The 13,357-nt window shown below is 38.1% G+C and overlaps 1 protein-coding gene across 2 annotated transcripts in view; it reads left to right on the top strand.

Annotated features, from left to right (window-relative positions):
* LOC126188051 (ecotropic viral integration site 5 ortholog) overlaps nucleotides 1-13,357 on the top strand; it is a 155,183-nt gene that overhangs the window by 126,417 nt on the left and 15,409 nt on the right. For both annotated transcript variants that reach the window (XM_049929489.1, XM_049929498.1), the window contains exons 11-15: nucleotides 558-794; nucleotides 7,935-8,108; nucleotides 8,804-8,965; nucleotides 10,349-10,531; nucleotides 11,757-11,903. In XM_049929489.1, coding sequence (XP_049785446.1) covers nucleotides 558-794; nucleotides 7,935-8,108; nucleotides 8,804-8,965; nucleotides 10,349-10,531; nucleotides 11,757-11,903 — 903 coding nt within the window. The remainder of the gene's footprint in view (nucleotides 1-557; nucleotides 795-7,934; nucleotides 8,109-8,803; nucleotides 8,966-10,348; nucleotides 10,532-11,756; nucleotides 11,904-13,357) is intronic.

The following is a 13,357-nucleotide window of genomic DNA, read 5'->3' as shown; positions in this document are numbered from 1 at the left end:
GCTAACTGTATCGTTGAGGCACACAAGCCTCCCCACTAACGGCAAGGTCCATGGTTCATGGGGGGGCATCAACAACTAGGAAATATAATATTACTTGAAACAAGCCACGTTCTGCATGAACTATTTTTTATATAAATACTTGTTCCAAAAAGTTTAAAGAATGATTTCATGGAACTTATAGCAGCTGCTGATGCCTGTTGGTAGGTCATGCAGAGCTTCAGCACCGTGTCTGACCTCACTGTTAATAGGAACTAACACACTTTGTAATTTGAACTTGTGCCAATAAATGCAATATAAGTATGGATTGCATGTAGTAATAGTAGTAGGAGCGAGAGAGAGAGAGAGAGAGAGAGAGAGAGAGAGAGAGAGAGAGAGAGAGAGAGAGAGAGAGAAGAGGGGGGGGGGGGGGGGGGCTATAGATAAGAGTTTTAGAATAACATGGTAACAGTTATAGTTGACAGAAGACCATGTTAGAGGTCTTACTCTGTCTTCCTTCCTGTAATGATTCAGAAGTAACTAGTAGTAATTTACCTGCAGTATTAAAAATCATTTTGCAGAGACTTCGCACAGAGAATCGCCTTCTCCGCCAACGGGTGGAACTACTAGAAGCTGAGTCCAGTGAGTTGGCAGACAGGTTAGTCCGTGGGCAGGTCTCACGTGCTGAAGAGGAGGAGACATCATTTGTTGTTCAGCGGGAACTAGCAGCACTACGGCACACTCACCTTGAGACTTCACATCAGCTGGAGTTAGCACATGAAGAAATTCGAAATCTTTCCTTGCTTATGCAAGAGACGGTTAGTTTGAAATACATGCAAAATTATAATTTTTTTTACATTTATTCTCTGTGATATAGCAATCATTTGCTGTAAAATAATACTGTAGTTTGAATAACTCTTGACACAGTCCAATTGCCCAGTTGTTTTGCCCCTAGTCTTATATTGACATAGATTCTAAGTTTTGTTGTTTCATTAAATATGTTCTGTATTGTAACAACATGGAAGATGTTATAAAAAAGCAATACTCACACAAGGGTAAAACAATGATGAATTAATGCCTTTCCACATGTTTTTTTTTTTTTTAGTTTGTTTTTAGTGTTATGGTTTCCAGTATAATTTCTGTTTGCATACATGAGAGTAAATCTGGTTATTTATCTGATATGTGCATCATTTTCTTATGCATTACTGATTACATTGTAAAGAGTGAAGTTACATCCTTATAACCAAAGTAATATGATGCGTGACTGTATGCAAATTTATTGTGACTAATTTGGATTGGGGACATTAACACGTTAAAAATAATGAAATGAATAACTATATCAAAAGAAATAATCACTTCAGAAAACAGTAATATTACAAAAAGACGGACTGGTTGACCAGTACTTGTCTTCAAGTGGCAAGATCAAAATACTGTCAATATAAGTTGAAAAGTAGAGAAAATATTTACCTAGCTTTTGAAACTGTTAGCTCCTTCGTCTGTGAGGAAAAAGGGATAGGTTAGGGAATATTAGGAATGAGGAACAGGTTACTTTGACCACAAGTTGAGAGATTTACACCTTATGAGGACAAGGGTTAGATGAAGATGAAGGGGAAGCATTGAAGGCTGCTGGAGGCTAAAGGTAGTACATTGGTAAGCACTGTGGTAGGTTCAGTTCAGAGGTGGTAAAAAGGACAGAATGAGAAGTGAAATGAATAGCCCCCTTAGAAACTAGAAGTAAAGAGGAAAAAGAAACTGAGAGGAAACTAAAATGATGTGGCAATTAAATTCCCATCTCTGGAGTCCATCGAAACTAATATTGTCTGGGAGAAACAAAATAGCCCTTGTGGTGTAGTGGGCACTAAGGTTCCTTTGGTGACATTGCAGAGCAGGCGTGTTCATCAATCAGGTTGTGTGAGCTGGCTTTTGCTCACACCACAGCAGTGTGATCTGCTGGCTTACAGTGACATATTTATGCGGGGAAGGAGTGCTGAATGGAATGGAGGGGATGGAAGGGTCAGAATAAGATAGCTTTCCAACAAATCTCAGTTCTATGGCCACTAATGTCATGTTATATCACTCCACCATGTTTCATTAATGTGTTTCATGGCAAATTTATTGGAAGTTTGTTTTATTAATGAGAAACAATAATGAAATGAAACATCTCTTTTTGACATTTTGATGAAGTACAAAAGATGATAGTTCTTATGCTTGATGATCCTTTATGATGAATGTTGTTTTAGGGAGGAATTTAACTTGAAAGACTCTTATTTCATTGCCATTATATTTAAAGGTTAACCATGGAAACACAGGATGTCAATAAATATTACTTATTTTGTTTTTCACTAAAGCATCAGTGTGTGGTACCACTTTTTGAACACGGCTATTTCAAAGGCAAGCTTTTTGGTTGAAGTCTGTCAGTAAGCTACTGTGGGTAGGTTTCATTCTCTTAATTGCAGAAAAAAAAATGCATGCACAATTATGTAGATCCAAACATTGATGCAATTGAAGCTGCAGACTTATAAAGCCGTGGAAGGGGAAAGTCTTATAAAAGTATGTGAAACTACGTTTGTTATGAAACTTATTATGTAACTGCCTGTCACACTGTAGCTCCCTATTTTCTAACTGTACTCAGTCAAGATATTGTCAACATCAACTGATAAGGGAAGTGATAAGACATTAAATTTTTCATCCAACTTTTAAAAATCCTGGTAATGAATCTCAACTTCGTGGAAATCGTCAGTACTGTTCAAAATTCCACTCTGATTCCATCATTAGTGACGACAACTTGACCAAGCTGTCTATTCCACAAAGGGAACTTCATCTTAAAATTGTGAATCCAGCCATACCGCTCTGAAGTTAACATATTTTTATGCTGCAATGTTTTAAATGTAGCAGTCACATCATGTGTATTGCCACAGAGGCAGGTATGCAAATAGGTATGCAAATAGGTAGGTTGGTTGGTTTAAGGTCTCTCAGTGAGGTCATTAGAGATGGAATTCCAGTTCATATTAGGGAAAGATGGAAAAGAAAATTGGCTATACCCTTTTCAAAGGGACCAATCCAGCATTTCACTGGAGCAGTTAAGCAGAACTGCGTAAAACATAAATCTGGATGGGCACATGGGGATTTTAACCATTGCCTTTCTGAATATGATTTGATTGTGGTAACCACCATGCCACTTCACTTGGTATGTCACAGATGAAGGTCAAACCTTGTATCCAGCATTCATATACTCTCTCAGGAACAGTATGTTCAACTACAGAGACTAAGTGTGTCTCTATAAACTCTCCTTCAGTGAAACTGTGCAATACTTGGGCTATCTGTAAAGCAATATGGTTACCTGCTCACACTATAGGTTTATTTGTTGAATGTTCCTCCTAAAAACAAAAATATACAGAGTGGAGCATAAATCAGTTGTCTGTCACAATCATTAAATTTTGTTTTGCCTAGCATAGCAGTAGTCGCTTCTGAACTTGATCAGTGAGTAGTTCCCACAAGTCAGTTGACACTAGCAGTTTGAAGTCGTGTTCATCATTAACTACAAATCAGCATGTATTTATTTTGCAGTCATTATGGAAACATGATCATAATTACAGTGATGATTGTGAATTTGTGTGGAATGTTTTCCAAACGTATAACTACCATCTTGACGTGTATTTGTGAATTAAATTTAAGATTTGAGGAGACTGGACTGGTTGCAGAGATTCCTCGTTCAGGTCAATCAGGTAGGTAAACATCTTTACTGCAGAAGAAGATCTTAATGTAGTCATGCAATGTTTTGTGCAGTCACCAATTAATCCTGAAAGAAAAGTGTCAAAGGGGTATGGAATAGCAAGAACAAGCCTAAAAGTGATTAGAAAAAGCTGAATTTGGGGCCACATATGTCTACTTCATATCAAGACCTGAATGAAGATTATCTGGACAGATGTATGGAATTCTGTGAGGTAAATGCAGTTCAGCAAGAAACCGGTTCCAAGGTTCATAAAAACATTCTTTGGAGTGATGAAGTGACGGTTAAGGGGAAAGGCAGAGTGAACATACGTGAGTGTATGTACTGGGATTCTATAACTCCCCTTGTGATGATGGAGTAAAACTCTCCTGATAAAAGTGTGTAGGCAGGGATTTTCAGAGGTGGGTCCTTTTTTTTTTATTATATAGAGCACTGTCAGCTGCATAAATCACCTAGATATGCTTCAAGAATTGCTGTTAGAATTGGAAAATAGTCCACTGTTCGTACATTGGTAGCTGGTTAAGGGAAAGTTGATGTGGCAACAAGATGGAGCACCTCCACATTGTGTTATTGCATGTCACTTTCTAAATGAAAAATTTTATGTATCATCTGGCAAATGGGATACTGTTGAATGGCCTGCATGATCCCCAGATATTACGCCCATGGATTTTTTAAATCTGGGGTATACTAAAAAATTAGGTTTCTTCTTCAAGATTCATAATGTTGAGCATTTGAAGTAACAATCCCATTTGAAAATATACAGTTCTGGAAGAATTTGCAACAAAATCATTTTTGAGAAGATGCAGTGTTTGCTTAGAACAGCATGAAAACCACAATGAGCATCTGTGTAGGTTCACTGAACTTTGTGTGATTGTGTTGGTAATAAATTGGTATTTTAATGTGTGTAGTGTTATTGCACCAAGTGCATTTTTGACAACTGACTTATGGCCAACTCTGTACTTTCATATTGAAAATGTGGGAAATTTTTCATATGTGCACATTTTTGTCTGCTCCCATATGATGAATACTTATTTCACTCACATTGCTTAACAGTCTTTTCTTTAATTTTCGCGCTTCTTGTCACTTTTCATCTTCAAAGTGTGTAGAACACTTTGCATGGAGGATGTTGTAATGTCGTCGTAAATTGATTTATTTTTATTGTGTTAAGTGCTTCCAAACACTCTAAGCATCTCGAGACTCCAAACAATGGGAACTCCAGGTTGGTATATCAGCAGTGTAAGGAAAAGATGGATGACTACGCACTGTTAAGATGAGGAGTTGAGTTGCAGACAGGCACAATGAAAAGACACTTACATATTAACTTTCGGCCAAAGCCTTCATCAGAAAAGGAACATGCCCTGGAATGAGAGACATCCTACCCAAGATCTTTCTCACCCTTCTAAAGCGGTGTTTCCTCACACACCAAAGCCCATCATCATCCTAGTCCATCCCTATGCCACTCCCAGTCCCTGTGGAAGACCCAGGTGCAAGACCTGCCCATCCACTCATCCAGTGCTGCCTGTTCCAGTCTTGTCACAACCTATGAAAGCAGTCATGTCATATACCAGCTGTGCTGCAATCATTGCACAGCTTTTTATATTCATATCACTTCCAACCAACTGCCCATCAGGATGAATGTCCATTGTCAAACTGTTGCCAAGTGCAAAGTAGACTACCCTGTGGCATAATATGTGGCTAAGTGTAACATGCTTGATTTCAATGGCTGCTTCACTACGTGAGCCATCTGGATACTCCCTTCCACTACCAGCTTTTCTGAGCCATGCAGATGGGAGTTATCTGTACAACATATTCTCTGCTTCCAAAGTTATCCTGGCCTCAATCTACAGTAACCTACTGTCCCTACACCCTCCACCCAATAGTTTCCAACCTCTCTGTTGTGTCACCCCCTCCCTGTCCCGTCTCCCACTCTCTTTGTGTGTTGCCCTCTGCCAATGCATCTGCCTGTTTCCCCTTCCCTGCTATTCTCCTTTCTCATGCGTGCTCCACAGGCACTGTTCTTTTCTCCTCCTACCTGTTCCCTGCTATCCTTCCCACTTCCGTGCCCCCTCCAGATTGCTGCTTCTGTTCTATGTGACAGCTGCATTCTAGTCTGAGCTGCTGGAGATGGCAGTCGTGTGTGTGTGTGTGTGTGTGTGTGTGTGTGTGTGTGTGTGTGTGTGTTTCCTTTTTTGAAGAAGGCTTTGGGCAAAAGCTAATATCTACGTGTCTTTTTGTTGTGCCTGTCTGCTACTCAATGTGTCTTCTTTATAGTGAATAGCAATCTACCTTTGCCTTACATTGTTCATCCTCAGACTCCATTGCATAACATAAATATGTAGGGTTCCTGCAGTAACATGTTGTAAATTGATGATGTTGTGTCTGACCCTCACTTTGAAGTTTGTAAGGCAGTCATCGTACTGAGTTTCATTGATTTACGAAGGGCTGGTCTCAGCTTCAAGCATGGCAATGCAAGTGTATATGCTTGAATCCAAGAGTGCGGTAAATCAAATTTTGGTCATTCCTCTGAAGACAGAACATCGTTTGCACTTACTCTGCACTAGTTAATTACATCTGACCACTCCATTTTACCACAAGTGCTAACTCCCCAGACAGTGAGGGAGCAGTAGTGCTCTTGCTCACCTAGTAATGTCCTGAAATGGCCTGCTGTAGAGTGTGCTCTGCAACTGGGTACAGACACTTGTTATCTATCCATTTCTGTATTCTGCTACATCAGTGGTGGTCATTCCTATGTAAAAGTTTGTGCAGGGAATATGTGCTAGCTGGCAAACAATGTGGTGAGGTTTCACATGCTTATGTTATAGGGTTTACTAGAAATGGGGCTGCAGTAATCGTAGAGAGTGGATGCAGTTGTGGGTTCAGCAGCAGTAAGGATTACATTGAGTAGGAACCTAGGGATGAGAATGTAGTCTGGAATGTCATATGGTTTGATAAGGATGTTATAGCTCTTATAAGAGTGATAGAATGTGGCAATGAGAATACCAGGATGATGGAGAATACCAGGATGATGGTCTCCTGTGAAAGCATGTGTGTTGTTTGCTACTAACATGTCCTATCTGGTTGAGTACATGAATGGACTCTGAAGAACTACCCACTTTATGAACACCTTGTACTCAGTTGGTGAATGTGTTTCACACAGCAGGATGTGAACCTGTGTGTGTGTCGTACCACATAGGCCATTCGGATCCTCCCACTCTGTTGTAGTTTCCCAGGTGTCTGGAGATGGAACCTAGCTTTCCAATACATCCTTACATCTCACCATACTCTTAATCTCCACCTCCATCAACAATCCCTGCCTCCTTTTGCCCCCTCTCTTTTTGTTTTAAAATGTAATTACTTTTTTACTTCATCTTCATTTTTTCCATTCCTTCCTCTCTTGCCCACCTCATCCTCTTTCCCACTCAATCTCAAACTGTAGGTTTGGCCTCCATCACTCCACCCATTCCTTCCTTCCCCCTCTCTCTGTCTTTTCTTATTAGTTCATAACTGCATTTTCATTCTACTTCCTCTTAATTGACCTTTACTTCTCCATTGTCATTACATCTGCCCTGGACTGAACCTGGCACAGTGTCCTAACTTTAGCATTCAACTCACTCACCTGCCCACTCCCCCCCCCCCCCCCCCCCCCCAATTCTCATAACAGACAACAGTTATATCCCTCTCATTGTTAAGTGGTTAAACACTGGACTCACATTCTGGAGGACGACGATTCAATACCGTGTCCGGCCATCCTGATTTAGGTTTTCCGTGATTTCCCTAAATCGCTCCAGGCAAATACCGGGATGGTTCCTTTCAAAGTGCACGGCCGACTTCCTTCCCTAATCCGATGAGACCGATGACCTTGCTGTCTGGTCTCCTTCCCCAAAACAACGCAACCCCTCTCATTGTTAGTATAACATCAATTAGCATACAAGAAAAAGTCTCTTGCACAACAGGTTAGTTTCATAACTTGTCTGAAAATTATATTATTACTATTCGAAATTATTTTTCCGGTAATGACACTAAAGTGTTCAGTCAGGTGAATTTCCTAATGATTTTCAGAAAGTAACTTATTCATAGTAAACTGTCTGTTAAAAATAATGGTTGCTATACAGAATTACTTTTAGTAACTTGGAAAAAAAGTTTTACGTTTAAGTAAGCAGTGATACACATTGTAGTGAAGTAGATTACTAATTCTGGAGGAGTCACATTATAAATAAAACTGTTGCAGAACTCATCACGCCAGTCTTCATTGGAGGAAGTCACTCACAAACGTGAGCTGCTGAGTCAGAAGGAAGAACTGATAGAATGCCTTCAGGATGAGCTGGTAAAAGTGCGCTTGAGAGAGGCAGAGAACGATGCACTTATTCGTGATCTCCGCGCACGTATACAGGAGTTGGAAGAGGTAGTTACTACTTGCCATTTTGTAATGACAACTTCCTGAAATGATTTTAATTAAAACTATGTCAGATGGCTGCAAATGTAGGTTGTGGACTTATTGCAAGTCAATCTGTATTCACACTATATTGTTATGTACATTTAATTTTATACTGTTTGATACAGTTTCTAAAAAGCAGATATGTTTTTCAGTGAGGATCGTGTGACCAAATTGTGTATTAGAATATAAGTGGCGAATGGGTGATCACAGTACATTACCATTTTAAATACTTATGCCAAAAAATTAGCTACTTCCTGTAGCTGAAAAACATTTCAGTCCTTTATTTGTGTTTATGATACGTTGATTACATTTACATATGTTGAAATTACATTTGGTTTGTAATTAGTTTGTCATGTACAAGCTACAGGTATGCAAAATTAAACTTTTTGTTTACTGATTGAACATGAAGTCATAAACATATTCCCAGTAGATTTTTAGTTTTGATACATAAAAGATTATAAATTACCTTCTTATTTATTTATTTATTGTTTTTAATAGAATTTGAGTGGTCACTTTTATTCAGTCTAAAATTAGCAGCAATTCAAAAGAGCAAGCATACCTCAATCTTTTAAATGTTGTCATTCTTTGTACTGATAAAACATTGTGCAACAGCATTTTGAAATAATCTTGTTTCTGTGAGTGAGACGTTACAAAATTTGCAGGATAAGAAAACTCTTCGTGAAACTACTCCAGACAATTCTGTGGCCCATCTCCAAGAGGAACTGATAGCTGTCAAACTAAGGGAGGCAGAGGCAAACCTCTCACTCAAGGACCTGAGGCAGAGAGTTTCGGATTTAATTGCACAGTGGCAGAGGCATTTGCAGGTAATGTTCATCACCAAATTTTGTCACCTATTACAACAGTTCTTTAATACAAGCAGAATTGGGAATCAACGAAATCCATTTCAGGCGATGATGACCGTGCAGTTGAGTGCCCCACAAAGCATACATCATCATCAACGAAATCCATTAGTAATAGCCCTCTAGCCTCCATAGAATTTCACATAGAGGTTCAGTGACAAGTTTGTGCCCACAGAATACAGCATGTCCAAGAGAAAAGTGGCCCATGTCAATAATAGACACATTCAGTCATGGAAAAACATTCTGTTTATCATCGTAAAATATTTCTAAACTTTACGGGGAGCAACAACTAGAGTTGTGACAATTAATATTAAAGTAATCAAAAGACAAGACAACCAGGAACTTCGAGAATAAGGTGTAGTTTATGATGTGGGGGTTGATTCCCTCTTGGACATGCTGTATTTTGTGATTTGACGGGAGAGGTGTCCCTTTTGAAGTAGAGAAATATGCTTTGTGTACATTTAATTGACAATTTCTAAGAGCATAATTCTGTCCAGAGGTGTGAATTGACATGTTGCTGACACAGATGAGGTAAGATTATTTTTCATGGAATTCTCTTTTAATCAAAAGCAAACTGTCACAAGAAACAATAGCCATTAATCAGTTAAATATAACAACTTGATAAGTCTGGGAGAGAACCTTTAGTGGTTAAAATGATGGACTCTCTTTGAGAGCAATGATGTTTAAACTCAAACCTTCCCCCACCTCTTGTTTGGAATGTAATAGCTAGACATATCTCAGTTCAGTAACATGTGCTTTACTCACACTTACGTATAAATGGTGCACATACATTCCTCTATCCATGAATTACAGTGCTGTGATTAATCCGTTACTGTTAGTGCATTTGTCAGCCTTCCGTTAAGAAGAAAGTCATATATTTACATTTTGCTTCATCCATCACTTCTTTCCTTTCGTATCAGTAGTCCTTAGTTATTTCCTTGTATTTTCTCCTCCCCTTGCCCTCCCATTCCAGCATACTCTCGCTAATACTGGTTTAGAACATGAATTAAAATCACAAGTACAAGAAGCACAGATCACAGTTGATACAAAAGTTTTTCTCACGTACTTATTTTGTTAGAGGGTTGAAAGACAGTTGACATTTAGTATGTGATTGATTGTTTCTGTTTTATGTGTCTTACTCATTTAGTAATTAATTATAACATATCCAGTCTCCTGTCATTTTTGCACTGACAGTAAGTTTTGGACTGGGAGCTACAATAAACAAAAACAAAATACTGAAAGATTAGCTACAAATGTTTTAGCATGTGAACAACAACTGGTTTGAACATCACGTGTATTTCCCCACTGTTACATTGACTTTATGAATGTAGTGAGTGATTTCTGCAGGAACATCGAATGGAAGCTCAGCCTCCACCTGATAGTACACCAAAGAAACTGCTTTTTTGGGAAAGTCGGGGAAATGAGACACAACGTCTTGAGGAAGACCTGATGACAACACGTCTTCGTGAAATGGAGGCACTCACAGAATTGAAAGAACTCAGACTAAAGGTTATGGAACTTGAGACACAGGTATTGTGCAATATGTGTTTTAAAATTCTAATAGTTCTTTATGGCCCTGATGTCTCTGATGTAGACTGTATGTTAAATCCCCAATTCTGTATAATACATTATCTGAGTGTTCAATGTATTCCAATGGATAAAAGCTCTATCTTTACTTATTAAGTTTGTAAGATTTTATAAATTTTATTTCTGTGCTAGGCTTACCTACATTTGTACTAAAAGGTTTTGTACAAAAGTGTCTCCCTTGGAATAACAACTTGCCTCTTTTTTTTTAGGTAGCTTCATCACTGAACTTTCCTAATGTGTTAGTTTTCCCATTTCAGTGCAGTTTCTTTCATGGGTAAAGGACCTAGATCTTCAGTAAAACAAAATTCCTTGTGTGTATTTCTTATTCAGGTTATAGAGCCACATGAATATGCTCTTGAAAAAGATGTTATTTTTATAATAAACATTGATATATCATCAGCAAAAAGACAGCATTTGTACAATCTGCATTAGAAAATTACTAATCTATTGTTAGTGCAATAGGTTTGTCATTGTGCTAGATGCCAAGGATACAAAACGCACATGAAAATAAGTAACTAAACAGTAATCACAGTGACAAATAACTCAAATCTCAATTATTTTTGACATAGAACTTAATACAAATCTTTGCCTACCATGGAAAAAGTGTACATCACCAGGTGAACATTCTTCACAGTCTGACTCACAATTTATCATTAACCAGTTTTTGTTATATTTTACAAGTGTGCTCCTGATGCATACTGTTTCTTTTGGTCCTGGGAGTAGCAGAAGGTTAACACTGACAGAAAGCCTGTGAAAGACAAAGGTCAGAAGCAGAGTTCTGGTCTGCAGCATAGTTTAATTTTGCACATTTATCAGCAGCAGTGCACATTTCCCTTGTAACTTAAATGTTCATTTCAAAAGACAAGAGTTCAGACATTGGTAACCATACTTGCAACTAAATTACGCTTAATTTCAAAATTAAGTGATTTTCTCTTCAAATATTTACATTGATGTTGAGGTAAGCTGGTTTCTGTTATGCACTTCTGTACATATAAAGTTCTTTCCTGTGATGAAGTTGAATGCCCTGCCACAGATAATGTAGAGGTAGATGTGCAGATTAGAGACAAAATGTAAAATATGGTTTATATTTTTTCAAATGCTCAGTACCTAGCAAATGAAAGCCTATGGTGGATTATTGTTGATACGTCTTTTTTTTTTTTTTTTCTAGGTCCAAGTAAGCACAAACCAGTTGCGACGACAGGATGAGGAGAAAAAGAACCTTAGAGATGAACTTGATCAGGTTATGACACGTGAACGAGAATTACAGTCAAAGCTCAAAGAACAGCAGAATAGATACTCTGATCTTGAATCAAAGGTGTGTGTATATTTTTTACTAGTGTTAATGTATCAGCCTTGTTGATGTACAATAGCTCTCAGAATTCTGACTTGTATTTCATTGCTAAATCGAAAAAAAAAAATCAACAAGAAAGGAAACATTTACAAGGTGTCCTGTTATACTGACCACTCCAAATGACTCTTTTTAAATAAAAAATGCACCAAGCAAATGTTGGTTAGCTGCCAAGAAAATGTTGACCAGGAAGACTGCCTTCATTGTAACTTTGTTCTTTATGAACAGTGGCACACCTTTTTTAAGTAGCACCCTATATTTTTTATTTGGTAATACATTTCATTTTCAAGACCTTTGTACTATTCATGTAAGCATGATGTTTTTAAAACCATGATACAAAATTGACTTTGACCCTCCTGCATGACCACACACTGCAGTACAGTGTGCAGTGCACTGCTGCACAATGCACTACATTACATGGAGTAATGTAACTCTTCCACTTGCAGCAGTTGACAGTAAACTAATGGCAAAACAAGGAAAATGTATACCAGTCATTCAATCAAGTTTATGAGTTCACTGCACTGTTCATTTCAAAAGGCTGTAGATTTCACGTATTGGAGAGTGATGTGTTTATCTGGCTATCTAATTGGTCAATAAGTGGAACATAGCATAGTTTCTGTGGTCGCCTATGTTACTGTTTCTGTGAGGGCCATTCTTCCATGGTCACAGCACAGCTCTAATCCACGATGTTGGAGAACAAGCAGCCAGCCCAAACTGGCGAATACACTAATCCGTTGTCCCATCTTAAAGATATGCAGCACCCATGTACCTTGTATTATCTGCATGTGTTAATGGACAGTTCTCCCACAATTTGCTGTCCAAAACTTTACTGCTAATAAAAAAAATCTACTAAATACCATAACGATCTTTAATTGTTTGGGAGGACACAGAGTGTAAGCAGTCAGTTTCCATAAAATGGTGTTTACACCCAAAGGGGCAGTCACTTTTGTGTTACATTTCTAATAGTGTAATGTTTATGTGAATGGTGTAGTGTGATACATTTGTGAAAGAGTCTTGAGAATGGGAAGCAGATTTTAAAAAAGGGGTGTTTTAAAAAGGTGTACTGCTGTTCATCTCTCTGTAAAGAACAAAGCTGCAAGAAAACAAGTATGTTGGTTAATGCCCCCTTGTGGTTAAACGTAATTTGTTTGATACATTTTTTCTTTTTCTTCTGGACAAAAAGTTAATACGGGTTGTCAAGATAAATAATATACTTTGTATACAAATGCTATAAACAAAGGTACCTAGCCAACTTTACATTTTACAATTACTGCAAGTTAACACAAAAAAAATCAATTTTTGATAATGTAATGTAAGTAGATAGATTAAAAATGTACTCGACAAGTGGTGGCAGGAGAAAACACACACACACACACACACACACACACACACACACACACACACACACACACACACAGAGA

This window comes from Schistocerca cancellata, chromosome 1 (assembly GCF_023864275.1).
Source record: "Schistocerca cancellata isolate TAMUIC-IGC-003103 chromosome 1, iqSchCanc2.1, whole genome shotgun sequence".
Classification (NCBI taxonomy): domain Eukaryota; kingdom Metazoa; phylum Arthropoda; class Insecta; order Orthoptera; family Acrididae; genus Schistocerca; species Schistocerca cancellata.
The sequence above is the reverse complement of the archived record's forward strand: the minus strand, read 5'-3'. Positions and strand labels throughout refer to the sequence as shown.